This window comes from Canis aureus, chromosome 12, assembly GCF_053574225.1.
Source record: "Canis aureus isolate CA01 chromosome 12, VMU_Caureus_v.1.0, whole genome shotgun sequence".
Classification (NCBI taxonomy): domain Eukaryota; kingdom Metazoa; phylum Chordata; class Mammalia; order Carnivora; family Canidae; genus Canis; species Canis aureus.
This window is the reverse complement of record NC_135622.1, coordinates 3,687,072-3,714,907: the sequence shown is the minus strand read 5'-3', so window position 1 is coordinate 3,714,907 and position 27,836 is coordinate 3,687,072. Positions and strand designations below refer to the sequence as shown.

General features: G+C 46.7%; 2 protein-coding genes across 2 annotated transcripts; one reads left to right on the top strand and one right to left on the bottom strand.

Annotated features, from left to right (window-relative positions):
• Positions 1 to 19,236: 19,236 nt before the first annotated feature.
• On the bottom strand, positions 19,237 to 24,838 carry S100A11 (S100 calcium binding protein A11). The gene is made up of 3 exons (XM_077916209.1): positions 24,706 to 24,838; positions 20,454 to 20,606; positions 19,237 to 19,564 (listed from the first exon to the last, which is right to left on the bottom strand). The coding sequence occupies exons 1-3, from the start codon at positions 24,706 to 24,708 to the stop codon at positions 19,409 to 19,411; spliced, it is 312 nt and encodes a 103-aa protein (XP_077772335.1). The 5' UTR covers positions 24,709 to 24,838; the 3' UTR covers positions 19,237 to 19,408.
• On the top strand, positions 24,149 to 26,307 carry LOC144324814 (uncharacterized). The gene is made up of 2 exons (XM_077916208.1): positions 24,149 to 25,211; positions 25,420 to 26,307. Exons 1-2 carry the CDS (start codon positions 24,707 to 24,709, stop codon positions 25,470 to 25,472), a joined length of 558 nt encoding a protein of 185 aa, XP_077772334.1. The 5' UTR covers positions 24,149 to 24,706; the 3' UTR covers positions 25,473 to 26,307.
• Positions 26,308 to 27,836: the final 1,529 nt, after the last annotated feature.

Sequence of the window (27,836 nt, the reverse complement as noted above, 5' to 3'; positions counted from 1 at the left end):
GTAAAAAGTCAGGGAAGAGGACACTGAAGACTTAGAGGAACAGGAGGAAGTATGGTTGCAAAGTGAACAGAGGGTAGGAGGAAGCTCTCCCTTGGAGGAAAAAACAAGTGCAGAGACTGGGAGGTGGCAGGGAAAATTGACAAGCCATCAGCATGCCTGTAGCATGGTGGGAACAGAGGGGAGGGTGATAGGACATGAAATAGAAGGCTATAGAAGGAAATAGAAGCAGCATAGGCTGCTATGTCTTAAGATAATGATTAAGAGCACAGACTTGAGGTGAATCCTATTTTTCGCACCTCTCACTAGCCATGTGATCTTGCATATGTCATCTAATCTTTCCAAATTTTAGTTTTCTCATTTGGAAAAGGGACTTGATTGTAGTCCCTGCCTCATAGGGATGTTGTGACTATAAATGAGGAAATGCATGTAAATGCTTAGCTGAGTGCCTGGCACATAGTTAAGTGTCACACTCATGTTAACCATAATTATTACTAAGTGGAGGGTGGGTTGGAGCTGGGTGGGCCTGTACTAAATCCTGTCTGCTGCGGGATTGCTTTGTACAATGGGTGGGCAGGGAAGTCTCTATGCCTTTTGTTTTCTCTCTATAAATTACTCAAATTCCTATCCTGGGGGATAATTATTATGGGAATTATATGAGGTGATTTATGTACAGCCATCCTGATGGTAGGAACCAACTCCTCAAGGTCTTAAGATTACTATTTTTTAAAAAAAAGTTTTATTTATTTATTTGAGAGAGAGAGAGAGAGCACTTGTGCACACACACACACAGACACACATACACAGAAGTAGACTCCCTGCTGAGCAAGGAGCCCGATACAATCTCGATCCCAGGACCCTGGGATCATGACTGCCTAATAGACTGAGGCGTCCCAGGTCTTGTTATTATTTAAAAATATTTTCTTGGATATTCCAGCCTCTTATTAAACTCTCCAAAAGAGATAATCAAACCCTGAATGAAAATCTGTTATAAGTTTATGAACCTGGGGCACCTGGGTGGCACAGTGGGCTAGGCATCTATGTCTTGGTTTTGGCTCACGTGGTGATCTCAGGGTCATGAGATCAAGCCCTGAGTCAGGTGCTGGGCTCAGCACAGTCTCCTTAAGATTCTCTCTCCCTCACCTTCTGCCCCTCCCCCATTTCTCTCTCTCTCTCAAATAAATAAAAAATCTTTAAAAAAAAAAGCACATTTGTGAATCCACTTGTGTTATGGATTGGGGTGGCCGACAAAGAAAAATCTGGGAATGTTAGTTTTCCTTTTCCATTTTTCTCATCACAAGGGACCCTGATTTCCTGGTCTCTTGCAAGGAGGAATAAAAGAAGAGCCTGTACATTGAGTTAAGAAATAGAACACCAGCCTGTCTGAACCCCAAGAATGCTTGGTATTGGGGGTGAACTGCAGGATAAGGCAGTAATCTGCCAGTCTCACATCCAGTTCCTTTTCCTTATTAACACTTGAGAGCAAGTGGTGCTCTAGGCAGAAATTTGGGGGGCTATATGAAAAAAAGTTATTCAAGCCACAGACACTGTGGGTGCATTGGTGATATGTGGCTAGGGAGGGCTCAGACCTGTGGAGCCCTGGTGACTCAAACCCTTCATGAGAAGCTGGCTGCTTGGGGGCCCCTGGATGGCATAATGGGTTGAGAGTCTGACTCTTGGTTTGGGCTTGGGATCATGATCTCCGGGTCATGAGATGGAGCCCTGCATTGGGCTCAGAGCTCAGTGAGGAATCTGCTAAAGCTTTTCTCTCCCTCTCCCTCTGCCCCATCCTGCATTCGCTTTCCAGCTGAGCCTGGGCTCTCTCTCTCTCAGATAAATACATCAACAACCAACCAACCAAACAAACAAACAGCTGACTGCTTGGTAAGAACTGATGCTTCAGTGGCATCAGCCAGCAGCTGGCTTGGGGCCTCTCCGCTGGAAGCAAGGAGAAGCTGCTGTGAGGCGCCCTCAAGTTTACCCTGGGAGAGGGTGTGTGCTTGCTTCCTAGCTGATGCTGGGGGACCCTCTGGCGGCTGCTGAGTGAGTAGCTCTGCCGTGGTGTTTGCTTTCTGCGGCGTGGCCCCAGTATAATAAGGGGCAGGAAGCCTTGCGCAAGACACCGAGGAGTGAATGTGAGGCTGGGAAGTTTACCCAGCTTGCTTGAGATGGAGGCTGTGATTTAGGTTGGCACCGTGCAGTGTTCACCCATACCTTTTGTAGCATCTCTCAGGGCTTGGGCAGTGGGAACAGTAATTTTCTATGTACAAGATGCAAAAAACCCAGGAAAACCAAAAACAAACAAAAAATGAAAGTAAAGATTTAGGTTAAAGTAGTGCTTGGTGCCGTAGGGATCAAAACCTCAATTAGGGCACAGAATTCAACCTGCTTTTATTGGTTGGCTTTTAAGTAAATTTATTCCAACAGTTTTGAATAAGATACACTGAAATCCAGAGTGCTTAGTTCTTGAAGAATGTGCCTCCTGGTAATCAGTAGGGGCATCTCTGAGGTCTATACTGGTCATATTGTAAGAACAGAAATGAATCCAAGTTTTACTTATTAAAAATCGACATAATTTTAGTATACAATACTCTTACTTGTTCCATGTGTAGTCACCTCAAGAACTTATTTTATTTTTTAAAAAAAATACTTTACTCATTTATTCATGAGACACAGGGAGAGACACAGAGACACAGGCAGAGGGAGAGGCAGGCGGGGAACCTGATGCAGGACTCAATCCCAAGACCCCGGGATCATGCCCTGAGCCAAAGGCAGATGCTCAATCACTGAGCCACCCAGGCATCCCTCAAGAACTACTTTAGATTGATTAGTGTTATGGTCATAGTAAGTCATTGTGGTTTGTGTATATTATCTCTAGTTTCTCGGACACCCTGTGTGATAGAAGTTAAGCCTGCTGAGGAGGCGCAGAAGCTCAGAGAGATTAAATAACTTACCCAAAGGCATATTATGGCCCTATCAGAACCCACAGAAGCCTAGTCTCAAACCTCTCTGCCTTTCTTTGGGTAGCACAACAAGGACAACCACTTTGGACTATAACCAGAATCTAGGCAGGAACATGAGCAGTGTTCTGAGTAGCTCTAACGGAGATCTTGTATGTGGCCAGTGTTACACAAGTGTAGACAATAAGTCCAGTAGGTTCAGAATAGTAGGCCCCCTTTTGGCTAGGACTCTTACATAGGGTTTGAAGAGGGACTTGAAGGTTGGGGGCTGTCTCCTCTGACAGGCATTGATGTGGCACGGGGAACAGGCACAGAGAGGAGGGCAGTCCAGGGGGCTAATACAAACAGAACCACAGAGAGGGGAACAGCAGAGCACATTTGGAGAAACAGCAAGTGCAGCTGGAAAAGGGCTTGGGTGGGGGGAGGGGCTAGATCAAACTGCAGGCTAAAAACTTTTTAAATTTTATTTATTTTTTATTTTTTAAAAGATTTTATTTATTTATTCATGAGAGACACAGAGAGAAGCAGAGACATAGTCAGGGAGAAGCAGGATCCCCATGGGGAAGCTGATGTGGGACTCTATCCCAGGACCCTGGGATCACAAGCTGAGCTTAAGGGGGATACTCAACCACTTGAGCCACTCAGGCACCCCCAGGCTAAAGGTTTATTTATTTTTATTTTTTTAAAGGATTTTATTTATTTATTCATGAGAGAGAGAGAGAGGCAGAGACACAGGCAGAGGGAGAAGCAGGCTCCATGCAGGGAGCCCGATGTGGGACTTGATCCCGGGACTCAAGGATCACGCCCTGCTCTGAAGGCAGGTGCTAAACTGCTGAGCCACCCAGGGATTCCCCAGGCTAAAGGTTTAAATTGAAGACTTAATTAAACCACAGAAACTGGAGCCACCAAACGGAGCAGGGAGAGTGGGAGCCAAGAGATGATGGTGGGGATGATGCAGACCTGAATTCGAACAATGGCGGTTGCCCAGGGTAGGAGGGTGCAGATTTGAGAAAAATCTTCAGGAAGACTCTGCAGGGCTGTCACTACTGAGCTGGGGGCATGAGGGAGAGGATGGAGCACATCCCCCTGGAATTTTCCACCCTGGGTACCTGTGTCATGGTGCCTGCCAAACGCAGGGAGGAGACACTGGTTGGGGAAGGAAAGTGCTGAGCAAGGTGCCAGTGGGATTCCAGGTAGAAATGACTTACTTTGTGATGAGCCTCAAATTGTTGTACCTACCCCTGGCATGGTGACTTGGGAAGGTATGTAGACACTGGCCCTCCAAGTTGTCACTGGACAGAGACTACTTCCCTGGACAAGGTCCCATGCTGGTGGTCAGGCTGAGGTCCTGACAGGATGCCTGGTGCTCACAGAGGTTTTCCTAGCTGCTCTAGTGCTGGGAGCATCATACTGGGATTTGGAAAGCAGGACACAGCTGCTAGGCTAGGTGCTTCAGGGAATGCAGGGATGAAGGCAGTGATTCCTCATGATTGAGGAACTCATGCTGCAGGTTAGGAGACAGTGAAGCAAAGCAGAGTTGGAAGTACTGGCTGATACAGAGCCAGGCCCCCTCAAGGTTCTGGTCAGATGTCGTTCCCATCATGAAGCCATCCTGAATCCCCCAGACTGGGGCTGGGTATTGTTTACTCAGACCTCCCTTAGTGCCTCACAGCCCTTATCACAGGGTATAGACATTGCTTGTGCAGTGGCTTGTCTCCCTTAGAGCCTATAGGTTCCTTGGGGACAGAGGTTTGTCTTGGTGTGTGGTGTATTTTGAACAGAATAGGGTGGGTGTTAGTGGGGAGTATAAATCACTGGCCAACATGGGCTGCTGAGGACCATGGCCCTGGTTCCCAGCTGCCCCTGCTCTGTGAAGAACTCTGTTGGGACACCTGAGGGTGGATGGAAAAGCCCCCACAGCCCAGTCTGAGTGCACCCACCTTCTCCTTGTAAGAAATGTCCCTTCAATGTTTTTTATTTTTATTTTTTTTTAAGATTTTATTCGTTGATTCATGAGAGATACACAGAGAGAGGCAGAGATCTGGGCAGAGGGATAAGTAGGCACCCTGAAGGGAGCCTGATACAGGACTCGATCCCAGGACCCTAGGATCACAACCTCAGCAGAAGGCAGACCCTCAACCACTGAGTCACCCAGGTATCCCCCTTCAATGTTTTAAAACACATTGATGCTTCTCAGCTTCATCTGTTCTTAAAAGTTAACATTATGGGTCATCAAGGTCTGTTAGTGACAGAAAAACTTCTGGCAAGAGACAGCTGTCCATCAGCTAGAACTGACCCAGGATAACGTTTTTTTTCCCCCCTTGTTAATATTTAATGGTAGCAACTGTGTGGAAGTAGAAAGATTAGAAAATTGAGGTTTGAAGTCTGATTTTCTGACTTAAAAACTTTGAGACCTAGGGCAAATCACTTAATCTCTCTGAAGCTGTTTATCTTCAAAGGGAGGATAACAACCAATATTTGGGAAGCTCATTACATCTTATAGATCATTTCAGTATACTCATTCAGATACTTACTGAGTGCCAACTTTATGCTTGACACGGGCTAAATGCTGTGGATCCAGAAATAAAGACATTGTCTCTGCCTTCGGGAATCCCAGTCTAGCAGGGCAGGCAGATAAAACAACACGTAAAGGTGAAAAGCATCATGGCCAGGTGCCTTTGGTTATTGCTGAAATATAGAGCAGAGAGTGGGAGCTGGGGGAGGCTTCTTGTAGGGGGAGTCACTTGAGGCTAATCTGAAGGATGAATCTGAGCTATCCAGGTTAGGAAGGCGGCAGGTGGGGGGCAGTGGGAATAGGGGAGGAAGGAAGAGACATTTGGAGAAATAACAGATGATCTGGAAGCTTTGGTGGTTATGTGTTGTGTGTGTTGAGAAGTTTCAGGAGATCAGGACATGGAATCCTTGAATGGCCAGATCACAGCCTCCAGTGCTGAGGGAAGAAACTCAAACTTTATTTTGAATTCTATGAGGAACACTGAAAGTTGAACATTTCTGTATGTTTTTCTGATTACAAAAGTGCTCTGTATCCATTGATAAAAAAATGGAAGATACAAAAATATAATGAAAGGAGTAACCAGAGGTAACCCCTGATCATATTTTGGTAAATATACTCAATGAAGACATATGAATATGTCTATTAAATTCTGGCTACTTAAAGTATGGTCCATGGACCAGCAGCAGTGGTATCCCCTGGGAGCTTGTTAGAAATGCAGAAACTTGGACTGTACCCCAAGCTCTGGGAATCAGAATGTGCAGCTGGAGTGGAACCAAGATGGTGGCAGTGTGTCTTGAGGAGCTTCCTGCTGATGCAGAACTTCAGAGGAGAGCGAGAGCCATGCTGACCAGAGTGGGTGTGGGGGGCTTTTGGAAGACATGAGACGGAAGGTAAAGTCTGTAGAACATGTGGAATTAGGCCAAACAGAGTGGAGAGAAACGATGAATTGCATGGTGGCAAAAATAAGATTTTGGAAAGTATTAGGATTCTCCCAAGAAAAGAACCAAGAGGAGGTTTATTGTAGAAATCTGCTTGTGAGGTGATGGAGCAGTCCCAGTACCTGCTGTCTGCTAGCTAGAGAACCAGGAAAACCAGTGGTCTAATTTAGTACAAGTCCAAAGGCCTGAGAATCTGGAGAGATGATGATCCAAGTCCCCATGTGAGTCTGAAAGCTCAAGAAGCAGGTGTCGATGTTGGAGGGCAGGAAAAGATGGAGGTTTCAGTTCAGAGAGAGGACAAATTGTCCCCTCCTCTGCCTTTTGTTCTATTTGGAATCTCAACAGATTAGATGGCGCCCACCACACAATGAGGAGGACTATTTGCTTTACTCAGTCTATCAATTCCAGTGCTAATCTCTTCTGAAAATATACTCACAGACACACCCAGAAATCATGTATTACCAGCTCTCTGAGCATCTCATTGCCCAGTCAAGTTGACACATGGTATTAACCATCACCTGCAGTCAGGCCAACCTGGTCTTGTCTCTTCCCTATTTGCTGTGAGACCTGGGAAAAGTTCAGATTCTCTCTGTGCCTTAGTTTCTGCCTCTGTAAAATAGGTGTTAATAATTGAGCTTATATTACAGGATTATTAAAGGAATATAATAGATAATGTATGTAAAATTCTTAGTATATGGCATATAGTAAGTACTCCATAAGTTATTAGTACCATTATTACTGGCAATATAAACAGTGAGGGTACAACACTTAGGACATAGAAGACACTCAATAAGCTTTAGTTGAATTATGTCAAATTGAACTCCATGTGAAGGGAGAAATGTCAAAGGTGCAGAGGCAGTGAAAGGTTGCAAACTGGGTTGAGGAGCTTATTCTTGTTGGGAATGTGAAAATATAGACCAGCATGGAGTGCTATTTGAAGCATTACTTGTTAGACTTTCACTGATGGGAGAGACTATAGAGACACAAGAGGAGGTGATAAAAGACTGAGTCTAGCAATGCCCACAGTTAAAGCACGGGGGGGGGGGGGGGGGAAGAGATGGCAAAGGAAATGAAGAATGATAGGGGTTGCTAAAAGGAAGAAGGGGTCCTTGAAGAAAGGTCTGGGGCAGGAAATGTAGAAGATGAGCCAGGAACACCTTATAGCAGAAAGCAAGGTAGTTATCAGAGACTACCGGGCTCATGTCAAAAGGACTTAGGACCCAACTTAAAGGAGCTCCCTTTTTTGGCCAAACATGGAACAATATGAGCATCAAGAATGTAACTGAAACACATTGAATATGCTTAAAGCCCTAAGTTAATAATGAAACTAAATAACAAAATGATCCCATCGCTCAATTTTAGAGAATGTTAGCTAATGATTCTGATGCTAATTACAATGTGTGGGTTTCTTCTCCCGTAGAACCAAGGAATTCTCGGACACTAGCTGGGTGTTCTACAATTTAACTGAATTTTGACCATGTCTCCTTGGAAGTGTCATGGGATCTCACATGTTAATAGCTCAGTCCTACAAGACTGCCCACCCCGCAACTTCAGAGCCAATTGAAAGTCCAGGGTGCCACTTGTGCAACTGGCTGTAGATTGGAAATTCCAACATCCCCCTCCCTGGGTTTGATTAATTTGCTAGAGTGGCTCACAAAACTCAGAGGAACATTTTACTTACTATATTACAGGTTTATTGTAAAAGGATATAAATCAGGAACAGCGAGATGACAGAGATGCATTCAGCAAAGTATGTGGGAAGAGGCTCAGAGCTTCCATGCTCTCTGGGAGGGCCACTTTCTCTGAATCTGCACATGTTCAACAACCCAGAAGCTCTCTGAACTCTGTCTTTTTTGGGTTTTGGTGGAGGTTTCATTACATAGGCATAATTGATTAAATCATTGGCCATTGGTGACTGAACTTAATCTCTAGCCCCTGTCCCATCCCTGGAGGTCAGGGGTCTGGACTAAATGTTTCAGCTGTTCAGTCACATAGTTGGTTCTCCTGGTAACCAGCCCCAACCTCAGGTGCTTTCCAAAGCCACCTCATTAATACAACAAAATATCAATTCCAAGAATTTTAGGAGCTCTGTGCCAGAAAGGGGGACAAAGACCAAATATATATTTCTCATTGTAAATCACAGTATCATGCTTGGGAACCAACACCTACTCTGAAAACTGGCTAAAGGAAAGAATCAAGATTTACCCTGCTCTTCATATGTAAACTGTTCTTTAGGATAACCAAATAGTTGATGAAGAGTTTCTCTTTATAAAAGCATCACAACTAAAAATGAATAGAATAAAACTATTTTGATTTTGCAACTCCTAGTAAAATAATGGATTGGGATAACGAGCATCAGTGAACACCAATGACCTCACAGAAGGAGAAAGCAAACAGATGCTTTCACCTTATGAAAGCACACATCAGCTCTAAAGTATTCTTACCAAAAAACTCAAACCTGAGTCTGATCAAGCTTCAGATCTGACTCTAATTTTTAGAAAATATAGGAGAAGGGGAACACATTAAACATAAACACAGGAATATACTGACAAAAAAACTATGAGAAATCCTATAAGACAAATGAATTTCTTCAATAAATACATAGCAAGGGACAGAGAGGAAAAGGGAGAGAGAGAGAGAGAGAGAGAGAGGTACAAGAGCTGTAAGATACACATCAATCAATTGCACTAGGGGAACTTATTTTATTCTAATTCATGCAAACAAACAGTAAAAAAATACCTATATGAGATACGTGGGGGACATTTGAACATTTTATTAAGGAATTCTTGTTAACTTTTCTTGATTACATTTTAATAATAAAAGAGCCCTTTTTGTTTAGATACCTACATTGAAATATTTATGGATAAAATATATTGTTTGGGATTTACTTCAGAACAACCCAGGGTTGGGGTGGCAGCATATGGGGGGTATAAATTAAACAAGATAGCACCCGGAAGTCAGATTATACTATTCTCTCTCTTTTTGCAATATTTGTCATGATAAAAAGAAAAATGGGACAGAAGGTAAAAACGTTCATTTGTGCCTAGCATTCCCTTTTAAAGGGCACTCTCATGCTCATTATTTCCCTCCAGTCTTACCGCAGCCCTGTAGGAAGGTGGGGTAGGAGGTGTCATCTCTACTTTCCTGCTAGAGAGTGAGAAGCTTGGAGAAGTTGCTCAAGATCACACAGTTGTCAGACCAATCCCTGCATGTTCTGAGACCAGGGGAAGCAGACTGCATGGTGCAGTGAGAATCCAGGGAGGGGCTGATTTCTAGGGGCAGGGAAGCAGTCACCAGTGTCCAATGGTGCTGTGAGTTGAGAACTGTGGAGGTGGAGAGCCTGCTATTGGGTTTGCTAATACAGTAAGGACTTGTCTGACACTGGGGAAAGCAATTTGAGCCATGGGAGGAGAAAGCCAGATTGCAAGGGGGTTGGGAAAGTTTAGTGGTAAGGAAGTGGGGAGCAGGTGAACTAGCATTTGTGAAAGAATCCCTGTTGCCTCGTTGATATTAATTTACACCTTCTCCGACTTTCACATTGGGTTTTCTTCCTCTGACAGAAGTTAATTTCTGTATGGACTGGATTTGCAACATTCCTATGTCATTGGCTTTCTTTTGCATTCCTACCAGAAGCATTGGTGATTCCGCAGATCATGGTTAATGATAGTGTTCACACTAAGCCGCTGTGGGCCTAAAATATGAATCTGGTAACAGGAACACTTCTCTCTGGGAAGGTCAAGTTCTCAGCCAAGAGAGGAGGGGCTCTGGCTCTGGATTACCATTGTTTCTCTCTGCCCTCAGCCTATTCTCATAGGGGGCTCAGATTTCTAAGAACCCAGTTCCTAGCCAGTGCAGACTTGCCTTTCCCTCCCAGAGTTTTCCTTCCTTCCTTCTTTCCTTCCTTCCTTCCTTCCTTCCTTCCTTCCTTCCTTCCTTCCTTCCTTCCTTTCTTCTTTAAGATTTTATTTATTTATTCATGAGAGACACAGAGAGAGAGAGGCAGAGACACAAGCAGAGTTTCTTTCTTGACTGCAGTTTTGTGGGAATGCTTTCAGCAGTGGCTGGGGGAGATTTAGGAGATTAGAGAGTGCAGAGAAACAAAGCATGAACTATCACTACCCCAGCATAGGTGTGGTCCTCACGGTCTTTCTACCTGAATTCCCAGTACATCTCTCACCAGGTTCATGGGCAGTACAATAGGGTTGTTGTGAGGTGGGTGGGGCAGTGAGGCACCAAGGTCTTCTTGAGGTGCAGTCAAGGGGGGGAAAGAATCTCTCCCCCCAAATTGGAGCTGGGCCATGAATTGTTGGTGGAATGCCCAGCTTCACCATCTTTATATATTTGCATGACTATATATTTCATTTATAGAAGCTCTTTTTGGTCCTTTTTTCCCTGCATGTTCTTGTTTTATGTGACCTATTTCTTGCCTTATTTATTTGAACTTTTTTTTTTTTTTAAAGTGGGCTCCATGCTCAGCATGGATGCTCAGCTCAATGCAGGGCTTGAACTCATGGCCCTGAGATCCTGAGGTGGAGACCTGAGCTGAAATCAAAAGTAGGTCACATAACTGACTGAGCCACCAAGGCACCCTTATGTATTTGAACATTTTAAACATACTCATGTTAAGGTCCTGTCCAGATTGCTCACTTTCTTTCTCTCTCATTACTTGGGTGCAAAGTCTCTCTCCTTTGTTGCATAAACTAGGGGTATCTCATGTGCAATGTAATGTTTGTCTTGAGTCCATTTTTAGCAGGATTTCTCTTCTGTAGAAATCCTCCAAGTAGCTGCGTTGTCTTCATGGGCTAGTTTGCATTTTTAAAAAAGATTTATTTATTTATTCATGAGAGACACAGAGAGAAAGAGAGAGGCAGAGGCAGAGAAAGAAGTAGGCTCCATGCAGGGAGCCCAATATAGGACTCTATCAGGGACTCCAGGATCATGCCCTGGGCTGAAGGCAGGTGCTAAACTGCTGAGCCACCCAGGGATCCCTAGTTTGCATGTGTGTAGGGTTTTATGGTGCTTACTGCTCTGGAGCACTTTTTAGTTTCTTAGCCTGGGGATTTGGTACCAGGGAGCAGTTTGGGTTTGAGCACCATGACTTCAGAAAGTATAGGTGTGGTGCTCTGATTTCTCTCTGATGAGAGATCCTGGGGCTCATTCTGAGTGTTGTCTAGGATGGTAAGCTGAGTTTTCAGTCTCTGTCAGGGATGGTACGACTCTTTGGTAGTTGTCTCTTTTAGCTAAAGACTCAGTTCCTGTTCTCGGTTGCAGCCCTGGGTTGCATGGCCTCAACTCTGGTGTGCTGTTACAGCTTTGGTTCCCTTTTTGTTTTTGGCATCCAGATATTTCTCTTTCTGTCTTTTGATTGATCAAGTATTTAAACTTTTTAGGGTGAAGGGTTTCCTTTTTATCTAACATCGTTTGCAGTAGGAAAGGGGCTTGCTGTATCTGCTCCATCTTTGTTCTTTTTTTTTTTTTTTTTAGAGATTTTTATTTATTTGTTTTAGAGGTAGTTAGAGGGAATGAGAATGGGGAGAAGGGGAGCAAAGGGAGAGAAACAAGCAGACTCCATGCTGAGCACAGAGCCTGACTTGGGGCTTAATTCCACAACCATGAGATCATGACCTGAACTGATATCAAGAGTCAGATGATTAACTGACTGAGCCACCCAGGAGCCCCTCCAACTTCATTTTTTTTTTTTAAGATTTATTTATTTATTCATGAGAGACACACACAGAGAGAGAGAGAGAGGCAGAGACACAGGCAGAGGGAGAAGTAGGCTCTTTGCAGGAGCCAGATGTGGGACTCAATTTGGGAACCCCGGGATCACATCCTGAGCCAAAGGCGGATGCCCAACCACTGAGCCACCCAGGTGTCCCCTCCATCTTAATTCTTGACATAAGTCCTAACTAGCATCATGGCCCAAATCTTCATCAAAAGGGATGACTTTTGGCTTCTTTTTTTTTTTATTAAAAAAAAAAATCAACATTGGAATTGGCAATGATTTCCTGGATATGACAGCAGAATCACAGGCAGTAAAAAAAAAAAAAACATAAATTGGGCATTATCAAAATTAAAAACTTTTGTGCATCAAAATATATTATCAATGGAGTAAAAAGGCAACTCACAGATTGTGAGAAGGTTTTGCAAATCATGCATTTGCTAAGGGATTATTATTCACAGTACATAAAGAACTCCTACAACTCAATAACAAAAAACTGAGCAAAGTCACCAAATTATGTACATAAACTATATATAGTTTTTCAATATTAATTATACCTCAATAAAGCTAGAAAAAAATAGGCAAAGGACTCAAATAGATTTTTCCAATGAAGACATGTAAATGGCCAAAAATTACATGAAAATATGCTCAACAGGGGTGCTTGGGTGGCTCAGTGGTTGAGCATCTGCCCTTGGTTTAGATCGTGATCCTGGGGTCCTTGGATTGAGTTCCACAGGGCTCCCTGAAGGGAGTCTGCTTCTCTCTCTCCCTATGTCTCTGCCACTTTCTCTGTGTCTCTCATGAATAAATTTAAAAAATATTTTTTTAAAAAAGAAATTATGGTCAATATCACTTAGAGGACAAATATTATATGATTTGCTTAGGTGAGGTACTTGCAGTAATCAGATTCACAGAGATGGAAAGTAGAATGTTGGTTGCCAGGAATGGGAGAAGGGGAGAATGAGGATATATTATTTAATATGTGCAGAGTCTTAGTCGAAGAAGATGAAAAAGTTCTGTAGATGGATGGTAGTGATAGTTGCACAACAATATGAATGTATGTACTTAATGTTTCTGAATTGTGTACTTAAAATGGTTAAAATGGGGATGCCTGGGTGGCTCAGTTGGGTAAGCCTCTGACTCTTGGTTTCAGCTCAGGTCATGATCTCATGGGTTGTGAGACTGAGCTCTGTGCTCAGGGTGAAGTCTGCTTGAAGATTCTCTCTCTCTGCCCCTCCCCAACATGCACAGGTGTGAAAAAATAAGTAAATCTCTCAAAAATAAATAAAATATTTAAAAAAATAGTTAAAATGTTAAATTTCATGTTATGTATATTTGACCACAGTAAAAAGGAAAAAATATCCTAATAAATTAAGAATATTTATTAAAAAAGAATCTATCTGCATTAGCACTTGCACTTTATCCTCTGCCTTTTTCTGTGGCAGAAGTCACTACATGGTAGGAAATACTGATCTCACCATTCTACAATGTGCCAGCACTCTCCCTGTCCCTCCAGATTCACTTTCTATGCTTCTCTGCCCTACTCAGCCTTCCAGCTGGGTTTCCCTGTGAGAGGCACTGGCACAAGATCAGAAGATGGGAGGAGAGAGAAATTGGTATTAATTCCCTTGGCTCCCTTCTGCCTCCTGTGGCCCAACAGTGGCTACATTTCTATACCGAAGGCCACAACATCTGTGAGGGACCCCTTTCTCTTGCCTGTGGCTCTTGCTGGCTTCTGTAACTGTTCCCTTGCCTTGTCCAGTCAGGCCTAATGGTGTAAACAGCTTCATAATTTTGCTAGTCCCTGGTGCTTTGCTTGTTGTTTGTCTTATCCCTGCCCACACCTCTATAAAATTTTCTTCATTAAACTTTCTTCTGTGACCCTTTACATGTGCATGTGTTTTCTGTGGGGACCCTGACTGATACAGTCCCCTATATATGATTTTACAGCATTATCTATTTGTTCACATCTACTACAGTAGTCCCCCCTTAACTGTGGGGGATATGTTCCAAGACCCCCAGTGGATGCTGAAACCATGGATACTACCAAACTCTACATATGCTATGTTTTTTTTCCTAACATACATATCTTTGATAAAACAATTTATAAATTAGGCATAGTAAAATATTAAAAACAATAATAATAAGAGAACAATTATAACAATATACTGTAATAAAAGTTATGTGAATGTGATCTCTCAAAATATCTTATTGTGCCGTACTCACACTTCTTGTGATGATGTGAGATGGCAAAATGCCTTCATGGTGAGATGAAGTGAGGTGGTAGGCACTATGACCTAGGGTTGTGCTGCTATTTATCTTCTGATGATAATGTCAGAGGAGGATCATCTGCTTCTAGTTGACCACAGGTAGCCCAAACCGTGGATGGGTGGGGCTACCATATATGTTGGGCACCATGTTAAGTATTAGTGATGTGAAGGTGCATTTAACAAGGTCCCTGTTCTTGAGTTCAAAGTCAAGTCAGGGAAAACAGACAAGTAAAAGCACAACTGCAGTACAGAGTGATAAGTGCTATGAGAGAGGTAGAACAGAGTGCTTTGGGAGCATAGAATAAGAATGTTAAAACCTGTCTCGGGTGCAGGTGGGTGTAGGGAAAGCTTCCTGAGGGAGATGACACTTGTGCTGCTCTAGAGGATGAGCAGGAAGAGGTGGAAAGGGGGAAATGGGCTTTCAGGGCAGTGAGAAGAGATTATGAAGGGCACAGAGGCACAATACTTGGTTGTCAGTTCAGGATTGTTTGGCAAGGCTAGAGAAAAGCAGTCATGGTGAAAGCAGAAAATGAGATTGGAGGGCTGCAGAGACTGGACCATGAGGACTATTGAGTGTCCAAAGATGAATCTTGTTTCTATCCTGCATGTTGAGAGGAACCAATGCCATTTAACCACAGGAGTGACACCATCAAGTCTGCCTTTAAAACCCCTTTGGTCACAGGGTGGAGAAAGGAATGGAAGAGGTCAAACTGGAGAGTAAGAGAGTTTATTGCAAAATTGTAGAGGCTGTCTTTTTGGAAGGGGAGGGACCAGTAATTGGCCTTTTTATTAAAAGAAATCAGTTCAAATGAATATTTATAAAAGTAATAATATTTCAAATATTTACTTAAACATGAATGTTTACCAATATTTTGCTATGGTACCTTTTTGTGTAAATCACATTCATAATGATTTTTAGTTTTTTTTTTTAAGTTTATTTATTTTAGAGAGAGAGAAAACTTGCATGACCATATGTTGCAAGTGTGAGTTGGGAGAGTGGTAGAGGGAGAGAATCCATAAGCAGAATGTCTGCTGAGGGTGGAGCCCTACATGGGGCTCTATTCTGCGACCAAGAGATCATGACCTGAGCCGGAACCAAGAGTCAGATGCTTACCTGACTGAGCAACCCAGGTGCCCCTAAGTGTTTTTTTAGTGGGGATTTTATTTTTTTATTTTTTATTTTTTTTTAAGATTTTTAAAAAAATTTATTCATGAGAGACAGAGAGAGGCAGAGACACAGGCAGAGGAAGAAGCAGGCTCCATGCAGGGAGCCTGACGTGGGACTCGATCCCAGGACTCCAAGACCACTCCCCAGGCCGAAGACAGGCGCCAAACCACTGAGCCACCCAGGGATCCCCTTTAGTGGGGAATTTAAAGATAATTGTGGTACAGTCTGAGTGAAAGATGCTTCTAAATTTTTACCAGTTTTTCCCCTCATTTGTTGATGGTTGTCTCAGATACACCTACATTAACTACAGTGATCTTCAGTGAATTTTCCTAATCAAGTCTTTGAAAAGAATTCAGTTTGGCTTTCATAAAGACAACTATCTGTACCCATACTTTATCAGTTTATAGACTATTTAATTAAATTTGAGTTTACAAAGAACAAGTACAACTGATATAAAAAGGTTGGGGAACAACCACAAAATACGCTCTTAGTTGAACACATGATTTCACTCATGGGGCTTCCTGAGTTATCCATTAGCCTTGAACATTTGTGGCTTTATGGTCATCAGTCAGTGATTTCTTTAGAGGGAATGGTGGTCACAGGAAATAGCCCAGGGGTAGAAAACAGCCTTGGAATTTAGAGAAAGACACTATTTCCTACAGCTGAAGCTAAAGCTGTCCCTTGACTGTTTAGTTACATGAGTCAATAAATTCCTGCTTTGCTTACAACAATTTACATGGCATTTCCTGTCACCTGCTACAAGCTGTGGGATAGCCAGGTAGAGATGATATTGGGCTCAACAGATGACTTGAGAATTCTAAAGAGAGATTTGGGCTGGGCATGTAGAAATGTAAGTCATGAACATATAGATCAAAGCCATGAGTCTGGAGAAGGTTACCCAAGGAAAATGCACAGTGTAGAGACCAATTAGTGTGAGTGCCATGAAAGGGAAAGCATGGAGCATGATCATTCGTGGGAGCAACGCTTTGTCCCCACTAAGGAGTTTTGTGAGGCTTCCTGGAAGAAAAAACCATGTACGCTGAGAAGGGAAGGGTAAGTGGGAATGTGCCTAGGAATGGGTGTGGCGAGAGTGGGACAGAGTTTTGGGCAGAGAACTCAGGCTGGGAGAGGAGAGAACCTCTCTTAAGGGATGTAAAGGTCACTATGGCTGTAATGTAGAAGGCTCATGTATGAGGGCAGAGCCCGTGAAGTCCAATGCGCAGCGAGCAAAGTGGGGGTGTGTTGTGCCTGGGCTTACATGTCCAAAAGCCCTGGGGAGTCCACTGAAAGTCTTGAAGCTGGAGAACAAGCAGGACAGAGGCTTCATGAAGGAGGAAGTTCTGGAGAGGAGCAGGGCCAGAGGAGCGGGGTCACTGAGGAAGCTGCAGCAGTATCCAGACACAGTGGTGCCTGGGTCAGGGGAAGGCTGGGGGTGGGTTTGAGGGATATCTTGGGGGAGAATGAGATGAACTGAGGGTTTGGGTGGATGTGAGGAGTGACTTCTAGGTCACTTCTAGGCAGGGCAGCTAGGTGGACGGAGATGCCATTTCCTGAGATAGGGGCAGTGGAAGAGGGGCCAGCTGCGGCGTGGGAGGATAGTGAATTCAGTTTGGGGTATGATGAACCAGAGAAGGAGTTTCTTGAGTTCAAGAATCTTCTCTGCCTTATTTATTCCCCTCTGTCAGATACACAGAACAGGGTCTTAATACATCGTAAGTAAATCTTCTTTGTTCAATACTTGAGTACATGAAAGGTACCTGTATTATTTTATGCAGAGAAATTTAGGAGGCAGCGTTGGTGCTCAGGAGCCAGAAGTGGATTGAGGAGAGAGGTATGTGTGGTCATTGACCTCTACTCATAAATGAAGACAGGAGTGGGAGAGATCCTCACACTTGAGGTACAGGAGGCAGGCTTTGTGTGTAGCCTGGAGGAGGAGCAGCTTTGAAGGACCCTTCACACAGTCAACACAAACACAGCCAAACACAAACAACATCCACACTGGACACAGTGTGGTCCCTAACCATGATCTCATCCCTGTCAGCCCTGTTCCTCTTCCCTGACCTCTTAGGCTCTCCTTGGTTCTCCTTTGCTGTGTCTTCTTCCTCTTGCTAGCCACTCTCTGCAACTGAGGGCACACCCAAGCCCTCCTCTGTTTCTTACACTAGATTTTCTCTTCAAATGCAGATGCCCCTTGCGCATTGCCAATTGGACCTACTGATGGCACTTTATTTTTCTAATGGCACTTTAAATACAACAGCCCTCATGAGCTTATCTCCTCCTCTCCAAAACAACGCCTTCTTCCTGATGTCTTCCCTCCCCATCACTCACTTTGCAAATAGGAGGCACTTCAGAGAGTTCCTGACTGGAATCTTGAATTAAAAACTTGATACAGATTGGGTCCTACTTCTTTCAAAGTTTGAGGGAGCCAAGCAAGTAAAGATTTCCTAGTTCCCTGAGCCTGATGTCTTAAAGCCAAGCATTTCTTGGTAGAATAGCAAATGGGCCAATAACCTTAAGGGTGCCTGATGTTTTTCCATCTCTTCCCTGGCTCAGTGTGCCTTGGAATAATAATGCTTAATTATTTTTTATTATTTATTTGTATACAGGGTGTACCTGCCAAGGGAATAATATGGAGACTTTCACTGACTATAGATTCTGCACAGCTAATGAATTAAGGAACTTATCCAAAGAGTCATTACAATTCTACTTGGAACACTTAGGGTCTTGCCAGCTTGAGGCAATGGTCTTCATCTGGAATGTCAGAGACAAACAAACAAACAAAATGGTCCGATTCATTCTATTACTTTATAAAGGGAGAAACTGTGATCTAGAGATTTTTACTAAGAAGTTAAAACTCATGCAGATGGATAAGGAATCAGAGGGCCTCTGGAAACAATCATTTTCACCTGTGCTGCTTAGGGATGTGCCCTAGAACACGCTTCTCTTTGTCTACTGTCTTCAACCCTGGGTCAGCCTTCCAGTCCCTGCTCTTTCTCTGCTGCTTCACCTGAAGGCTTAGAAGATTAAGACTAATGTTGACCCTTGCCCAAGCCAGATGTAAATAAGGAAACCCACAGCCAAACACAAAGACCTTGACCACACCAGCCTCCTTTCCATTCCTCCAACATCCTGCTCCTTCTTACCTCAGGACCTTTGCCCTTGCTCTTCCTTCCCCTGAAACTCCCTCCTCCAGCTTTGCTGATGTTTGCTCCACTCATCCTCCAGATGTCAGCATACATGAGATCTCAGCATGCCCACCACCCAGCCCCCATTAACCTGTAACACACCACCTCTTAATCTTTCCTCCATAGGATTTATCACACTCTAGTAGTCTTGTTTGCTTACTCATTCACTGTCTTTCCCCCACTAAAAATCAGCTCAGTGAATGTGGGACCTGGTCCGTCTTGTGGAGTGTATCATCAGAGCCTATGACAGTGCCCATAGCAGCGGTGAATAGATATTTACCGAGTGAGTTATGACAAGTGACATCTCTTACATCAGTCTGAGTAATCTGAAATGATCTGTTGGAATCGTGAGTCATGATTACATATATAGCCAATGTGTATTTTCATTATTTATTGTGCAGCTCTGGAAACTGCTTCCATCATGCAAATTCCATTCCTCCCACGTTTCTTCCTCCCTGGCACAAATGTACTGACTCTAGTGTGTGCTTTAAAAAAATGCTATTGCTTTATTCACTACCAGCAGGACTGGCCTGCACAGGGTGGTGGACACTGTGGGCTCAGGTCTGTGTAGGATGTGAGAAGGATGTGATGATTGGGAAGCTGTTTTGAAGGAAAGAGGTGGTCTGGAGGCCAGGCCCAGGAACCCCTCCGATTTACTTCCGGAAATGGGGAGACCTTGTAAAGGAGTCATGGCAAGCTATGGCCATGCCACCAATAAGATTAAGAAATTCTTGGAAATCCAGCTGCCCATCAGAGTTGAGGTCCAGTTTCTTCATCATGCGGTCAAGGACACCAGGGTCCTTCTGGTTCTGCAAAGATAACAATATCCGTAATAATGATGCTATTAATAATACAGTTAATTTCTACTGCCCTTTCTAAGATACTTTCCATTATGTTGCCACATTTTAGTCTCACAAGAGTATGCGGTACATTCCCACGTCCCAGACACAGAGGTGGACTCAAACAGGTGAAGTGACTTGCCTGAGGGGAGGACCTGTGACTGGAACCCAAGTTTTCTGGCTCCCAGTCCAGGGTTCCTCTGTGACAGTTAGGGGTTGTTCAATTTTATAAAAGCAGTGGAACACTTTTTCAAGTATTGCATGTCGCTGCAATGTACAAACTGTACAGAAGTGGAGTGATCTGAGGCGGAAAGAGGATGCTGGCCCCGATCTGCCTCATCCTCCACTCAGCTCCCAACACATACATGCACTCACAGCCACGAGTTGTATACGGCTGTTTAAATCAGGAATTTAGAAAGTCAGTCCTTAAGTGGCACCTGTGCTATTGATAGTGCAGATATACAGAACATTATTTTCATCATCACAGGAAGTTCCATGAGACAGCACTTCCCTAGAGGCTTTGGGATGGAGGAGTAAAATTTGCAAACTACCCTGTTACATCATTTACCATTCCATATGCCTCTTCCCCAAATGAAAGAAACAAATCACCATGCCCTGTGTCATGTAGTTTGATAACTTTGATCTTTGAAGTACACCTTATTCAAAGGAAAGAAGAAAAGGTCCTTTAGTGGTCAGAGCTCACTCAGAAGCTTAGGGGGTTCAGCCTTGGCTATGCAGGCCCCTGGCTTGGAGTGAACAAAAAGGAGGCAGGAGTGTGGGCTCAGCTGCTGGGCCTTTACTTCTAATGGTGTCATTTGGAGCTCTGGGTAGTTCGGGGGCCGGGGGCTAGGAGCAATACCTTTGTGAAGGCAGCCAGTTCTGTATTCATGAAGGTTAGGAACTCTGTCTTGGAGAGTGTGCAGTTGTTACCCTCCTTTCCAGCAAACTTCTGGAAAACAGCAATCAGAGACTCGATGCACCGCTCAGTCTCCGTAGGGCTGGACATTTTTGCCTTCAGACAAAAAAAAAAAAGTCAGGGCTCAAACAACGGATAGATGCCAGAGAACACTCAAAAGAATCTCACACCTTCATTTTGGGGGCAAAGCAGTTTCCTGAAAGAGTAGGTCATTTATTAGGGGGCAGAGGGGCCCAGGACAAACCCAGAAAGTCATATTCTGTGAGCATCCCTCCCCTGTTGGCTCACAGTTTTATTCTAGGTGAAACATAGTGAGGGTATACATAGAGCATGTGGGTGTGTCTAAAAGCATTAGAGTGCCTAGAGAGAGAGAGTGTGGCAGGTTTCACTTATGCTTCTAGAATTTCTGAGTAAACATATGTATAACTATACATCCACAGATCCATAAGCACATGAAGCACTGTCTAGAGATGAAATAATTTCCTGTTTTCTAAGAAGATACAGAGGCTACAGGGATGAATGAAATGGCAGCTTTTCACAGAAACACTGAAGGGTGCCTCGGTGGCTCAGTTGGTTAAGCATCCAGCTCTTGATTTCGGGTCAGGTCATGATGTCAAACCCTGTGCTGAGCATGGAGCCTGCTTAGGATTCTCTCTCTCCCTCTGCAGCACCCCCCTCCCAATAAATACATGAAAATAAAGCAATACTAAATTCCTGGGACTCCTGCATTTTCTTGAAGAAAATTAAATCAACTATCTATTCATTTATTATTATTCTATGTGGGATGGGAGATCTGAGAGTTCTTTGGATGTTCAATAGCGGCTTTCACATCGAAGGTCAATAACCATTAATTTTACACGTGAGGAAATGGAGACATGAGAAGGGAACTGACAGAGTCACCCCTAGCTAGAATCTCAGCCTTCAGGTCCCTTTGTGCAGTCCTTGCCCTTTGTTCCTTCTATTTCCAGATGCCACAAATTCTTACAGGAATGGCGGGAGGAACTTCTCTGGTCACTTCAAACCACAAAGGTGGATCTCAGGAAGGGAGTTCTCAGGTTGCCACTCACAGCAACCCTGACATCTACAGAGCTAAACCTCAGTGGTGGTCGCATCTGGAGGATTCTGTGTTGTGCTCTGCTTTCCTTATAACAAGATTCTTCAGGGGAGTTCTGTTTTGCAAACCTCCAGGTCATTCCTGCCCCCACCCGGTTCCTCTGCTGATTGGGGCTGGCAACTGCAGGCTTTGGGGACAGGTGTCTGTCAGGCCCTTCCCCTGAGGCTTTACCTTCAAATGTTAACGATGAACTTTGGATGGTGCCATTCACAATTTGGGATTTAGTCATTAATTTGGTCTTTGCTAGGGCTTCCTGGAGGCTTCCAATCCCCGTAGTTAATGTGCTACAGATTGATCTGAGCCCTTAGCTGCTCAGCTTTGGGCTCCTTCCTTCCTGTAACCTTTTCATCTGCTTTAGCATCTCATAGAGCTGCCCACTGCCCAGAGCATGTGGCAATATCTGTAAAGCCCCTTCCGGGGTGGTTCTAATGAACTCTTCCGGAAGTGGATTCTTTCCCAACAGTCATGTTGTTGGAACTTTTTCTTTTTTATTTTCTCAAAGAGAACTTTTTCTTAAGGAAAGAAAAATGTTTGTAGGTCCAGGGTTTGAGAATGAAACAGAATACCCTAGCCTAGAAACTGATGTGTTTGCTCAACAGCCTTATCAGGACTAAAATTTCACTGTCTTACTAATGTCAGTTGACAGGAAGAAGGTCATTTGGGAGGGCAAGACCTTTCTCTAGGCCTGCGCCTCTGCATCTTTTCCTTGTGGAATTCAGATTGTTTTGCTTTTCTAGTTTCAAAGTAGCTTCTGCTTTATTTATTTTTTTCCCTTCCTTAACTTCAGGACTATAATTTAGACTATTTTTTTTTCTTCTTGCGAACTGTTGCTATTAGCCACACATGGGAAAAATTAAAACCTCTGTACTTCTCCTCAGGGGTAGTTTTCCAAAGCAAAAGAAAGAAACACAATTACCAAATTACTGCAATGGAACTGCAAAATTTGTAGAGCTGGAGGGGGCTTGGGAGACGGTTCTCGACCATGCTGGGTCTGCCTTTCCAAGGTGTTACTCCCTTTTTGCGTGGAAAGGGAGGAGGAAAGGAGTAGGCAGGGATAAAGGTTGACAGGCTGGAGCAGGGGCTGGCAGTGTGTTGTGTAAAGGGTCAGACAATAAGTATTTAGGCCACTGTGGTCCGCGTCGCGTCTGTCAGTCTTCTGCACCGGGGCAGCAACCGCACACACACAACTCACACAACTCATGAGTGAACGGGCGTGGCCCTGTGCTAATAGGACTTTGTCAATTAAGTTTGATTTTCATATCGGTTCACGTGTCACCAGGTGTTAATCCTCCTCTGATTTTCTTTCAACCACTGAAAAACGTACAGTGTACAGCTGGTGGGCGAGAGAAAGGACCTGTGGCCCGCGGGCTCAAGTGTGCTGACGGCCTTCACCAAGGAGGCGGGGAGGACGGGGATTCTGCAGGTGGGGCTTAGTGGAAGAGTTAGAGGGCGAACTCAGCCGGTGGCCAGGGGCTGAGAGCTCGCGAGCAGGTGCGGGCGGGAGGGCCTGGAGACTGCGGGTTCCGGGGGCCGAGGGGGCGCGCCCAGCTCCTCCCGCTGCGCTGCGCAGGCGGGGGCGGCCGCTCCGAGAGCCGCTACCTCCGGGCTTGCACCGCTGGGTCCCACCAGCGCCGTTTCCTGCCCTAGCGCCGCCGGGCGCCCCGGCTCCCTCCGTTAACTCATCTCCAGGCTCCCAGGGCCCGGGCCGTGGGTCAGGGGCCTGCCGCCCCGGGACCCCGCCCTCACCCCTTCCCGGGGGGGGGGGGACCCCGCCCTCGCCCCTTCCGGGGGTGGAATCCCGCGGAGCCCCCACACTCCGTTAACTCGTCTCTAGGCTCCCAGGGCCCGGGCCTCGGGTCAGGGGCCTGCCGCCCCAGGACCCCGCCCTCGCCCCTTCCCGGGGGGGAACCGCGCGGAGCCCCCACCCTCCGTTAACTCGTCTCCAGGCTCCCAGGGCCCGGGCCGTGGGTCAGGGGCCTGCCGCCCCAGGACCCCGCCCTCGCCCCTTCCCGGGGGGGAACCGCGCGGAGCCCCCACCCTCCGTTAACTCGTCTCCAGGCTCCCAGGGCCCGGGCCGTGGGTCAGGGGCCTGCCGCCCCGGGACCCCGCCCTCGCCCCTTCTGGAGGTGGAATCCCGCGGAGCCCCCACCCTCCGTTAACTCGTCTCCAGGCTCCCCGGGTCGCGGGTCAGGGGCCTGCCGCCCCGCGGGACCCCGCCCTCGTCCCTTCCCGGAGGGGGGGGGACGGCGCGGAGCCCCCACCCTCCGTTAACTCGTCTCCAGGCTCCCAGGGCCCGGGCCGTGGGTCAGGGGCCTGCCGCCCCGGGACCCCGCCCTCGCCCCTTCTGGAGGTGGAATCCCGCGGAGCCCCCACCCTCCGTTAACTCGTCTCCAGGCTCCCCGGGTCGCGGGTCAGGGGCCTGCCGCCCCGCGGGACCCCGCCCTCGTCCCTTCCCGGAGGGGGGGGGACGGCGCGGAGCCCCCACCCTCCGTTAACTCGTCTCCAGGCTCCCAGGGCCCGGGCCTCGGGTCAGGGGCCTGCCGCCCCGGGACCCCGCCCTCGCCCCTTCCCGGGGGGGAACCGCGCGGAGCCCCCACCCTCCGTTAACTCGTCTCCAGGCTCCCAGGGCCCGGGCCTCGGGTCAGGGGCCTGCCGCCCCGGGACCCCGCCCTCGCCCCTTCCCGGGGGGGAACCGCGCGGAGCCCCCACCCTCCGTTAACTCGTCTCCAGGCTCCCCGGGCCTCGGGTCAGGGGCCTGCCGCCCCAGGACCTCGCCCTCGCCCCTTCCCGGGGGGGGGGGACCTCGCCCTCGCCCCTTCCCGGGGGGGCACCGCGCGGAGCCCCCCCAGCCCAGCGCTCTATCAACTCCGCCCGGGAGCCAAAGACCCCCCAAGAGGCCGCCCCTGCCCCGGCCGCTCCACAGACGTAACTTGGGGCTGCTTCCTTCTCCGGCCTCTGGGCCCCAGTTCCCGCTCTCCCCGCCGATTTATTTTCCCTGCCCTGTTTCTTGCCACGTCCACACAGCAATGGTGCATCAAGCGCGGTGGAGAGCCTCGAAGATAAGAAACAGGTGGGGCTCACCATGTGTTCGCGGGACGGGCACGAAGCGGTCCGGCGGCGGCGGCGGCGGGGGAGCGCAGCGCTGGGAGCTGGGAGCTGGGAGCTGGGCGCGGCGGGCGGCGGGTGTGGGCTCGGGACGGCCACGCCGGGGCGGGGCGGGGAGGGGCGGCCCGACTCCTGCGCTCGGGTCCCCTCCGCCCCGGCCCGCCTCCCCTCCTCCCCCTTCCGGGCGCGGATCCCCGCCCGCCCCCGCCCGCTTCCCGGGACTCGCTGTTTGTGTTCTGAAGGCCTTGGAGATGGGAAGGACTTTTCCGAGTCAAAAGTTTCGCACGGCGGGCGTGGCGTGGTGCGCCCACGCCGGGGACTCTTCCGCGTGCAGCTCCTTGGCTCCTTCCGGTTACGGAGGCAGAAGGGCCCGTTTAAAGCCGCGCCACACGGAGGGGCCGCCAGCGTCCCCGGAAGCCGAGGCTGCCTGTCGCTTCACACCGACGACGGCCAGCAGAGCAGGCAGCGCTGCTTCGTGCCAGGTGCCGCGCCATGGCCTCGGGCGTCTCCCGGGCGGAGGACGGGGAGGCCACAAACCCCGGGCCACTGCCGTCGACCGCGGGCGGTGAGGGGGGCCCGCAGGCCTGTACAGAGCCGGAAGCTGTGGTTCTGATCGTGGGCCGGCCGCGTTCTCGCGATGCTTTTGGCGAATCCCCTGTCTCCTCAGAGCTCCGTTTCCTTCTCCGGTAGAGGTGGGGACGTTGCCTTTCCTGTTTCACGAGACTGCCGGGACTGTGCGGTGACACGACGGCGCCGAGGGGGCTTCAGAAACTGCAGAGAGGGAGCCAAGGACGACGGCCCGCAGGCCCGCAGGCCCGCAGCGCTGGCCGCTCCCGAGCGCATCCGCGTCTCCCCTCAGTTCCTCCAGACGCGAATTTCCTTGAATTCCCTTGAAAGCCCCACCTCAGCCCCAGACTCAATGATTGAAGAAATAGCCTGTTTTGGGGACGCCCGGGTGGCTCAGTGTGTTGGGCGTCTGCCTTCGCCTCAGGTCATGATCTCAGTCAGGGTCCTGGGATAGAGTCCCCTGCGGGGGAGGGCGGGGGCTGCTCAGCAGGGAGGCTGCTGCTCCCCCCCCCATCATGCTCTTTCTCTCAAATAAAATCAAGAAGAAGAAGGGGAAGGAGAAAAAGAAAGAAGATAACCCGTTTGTCTCCAATCTTCGCCTTCGCTGCTAATGATACCGCCATTCTTCCATTCTCCCTACTTGAAAACTTTGCAGTCAGATTTTGAGTGTAAATCCCTTTCTTACTCCCAAATCTTAGCAAGTGCCAACTCCTATCAGTTGTATTTCCATACTCTCTTGGATCTGCCCTCATGGTCTCTGTTCCCACGTCCACTGCTCTAGTTTAGATCTTCATTCCCTCTTTCCTGCACTTTGCTAACTGGCCTCTTGCCCCTCTAATCTATTCCTTTGACTGCTAAAAACACATTGTCCTACTGTACAGCTCTGATCTAAAGCCCACCTAAAAAACAAACCGCAACCAAAGAATGAAACAAAATGGCTCCTCCATGCCTTGTATATAAAATACAAGCTTCTTAGACTCTACTGAATTGAAAAAAGTTCTTTTGCCAAATGATGAATGAATTCTTCAATTTACTTATTTAGCAAGTATTTTTGGAAACCTACTATGTGCCAAGACCAGTGTTATGCACAAGAAATGCATATATGGATATGATATAGTGCCTGCCCTTGAGGTGATCTGGAAATAGACTTTACTCATGGTGGTTTGAGGGGTGTTCCGTGGATGGCTGCTATGGTCCACAAATATCCTAAAGTTATATATGAAATTTTCTGCATAAGAGATTTTCTTTCTCGGGAATGATCTATAACTTTCATCTGATTCTCAGAGAAATCTAGGATTAAAAATATTAAAGAATCGTTAGTCTAAATGATTCCATTCTCGAGTCATGGAACCTTCCATACCATAATCCTCTTTAAGGGAAAGCACCTTACTTACAGCCCCTGCTGAAGGGCCAACTCTGTTGTGACTTTTTGCAGGATTTGACTGTGTGCTCACTATCACAGGTGATTGGATTGAGGTTAGCTCTGGACTCAAGGGACTGCCAAACCACAGAAGACTGCAGTGGATGTTTCATGACATGACATGGAACCATGAGCTAGGGCCATTCAGCTTTTTGTCCTTCAATTTCCCTTGGGAAATAGAAATTAGAAACATGGAGAATTAGACATTTAGAAGAGCTGATGCTGAACATTTGCATAGAGAGAGACCCATGAGGTCGTGGCAAATCAAAATTACAAAGAAGTGGACACTATGAATAAGTAGAAGCTATGAAGTTTAGAAAGAATGCACAGAACAGAGGGGAAAATAAATGAGTCACCAGCTGGAAATAAACGAAGTAGCTACTTGGATTTTAGCTGAGTTGTATAAACAGTAGAAGCCCTAAGAGCCAGAGCCTGTGGTCCAACTTTACTGGTGTTCTTGTTCTTCCCAAACCTGGTGGTTCAGTTTTCCTGATTTTCTGTGAGATACTTGTTCATTCAATAACTCATCTGCCCTGTGAGGTAGCTTGAGTGAAATCAAAGGAAAGAACTAAACCAAGTAAGTATGAATTGTCTAGAACCAGGTCATCAGCTCCTTTCACTTAGGACTGTGGTGTTGTTAGCTGCTCAGGGTCGTGCTGAAATGGGTTTATTACTAGATTTTCGTCAGTGGAAGGAGAGTTCGGGATAGATGGCGGGCAAAGGTGGATTTGGCAAAGTAAATAGCGCATCAAACTGAAAAGCTAAAGCAGGCAAGGAGCTGAGGACGAGTGAGGGCTGGTAAAGCGATAGCAAGAGACTAAAATGAGGTACAGAGGAGTAAAAGGGTGATTCAGGAAATAAATGTGGGAACTTCCACAGTGCAGGCTAATCTGCATGTGCTACCTGAGCTCTGTGCAGCATTGGGTAGATTCTTAGATGGACACAATGGAGTATGACAGACATAATGACTAGATATGACTAAGGTACAATGACAATGCTGGAAAGGAAATCAGTGCTGTGGGAGGAGGGAAAGCATCATGGTGAAAGTGCTGCTTGAGCTGGGTATTGAGGAATGTTTGAGAATCCAGCAGGCAGGGGGTGCAGTGGTGAGGCTAGGTGA

Coding starts and splice junctions, on each gene's coding strand:
- LOC144324814 (XM_077916208.1), top strand. CDS start 24,707: ATGTGTTCGCGGGACGGGCACGAAGCGGTCCGGCGGCGGCGGCGGCGG. Junction 25,212..25,419: donor GCAGCGCTGCTTCGTGCCAG/GTGCCGCGCCAT, acceptor CTTCTCCGGTAG/AGGTGGGGACGTTGCCTTTC.
- S100A11 (XM_077916209.1), bottom strand. Junction 19,565..20,453: donor AACTGGCTGCCTTCACAAAG/GTATTGCTCCTA, acceptor TTATCTTTGCAG/AACCAGAAGGACCCTGGTGT.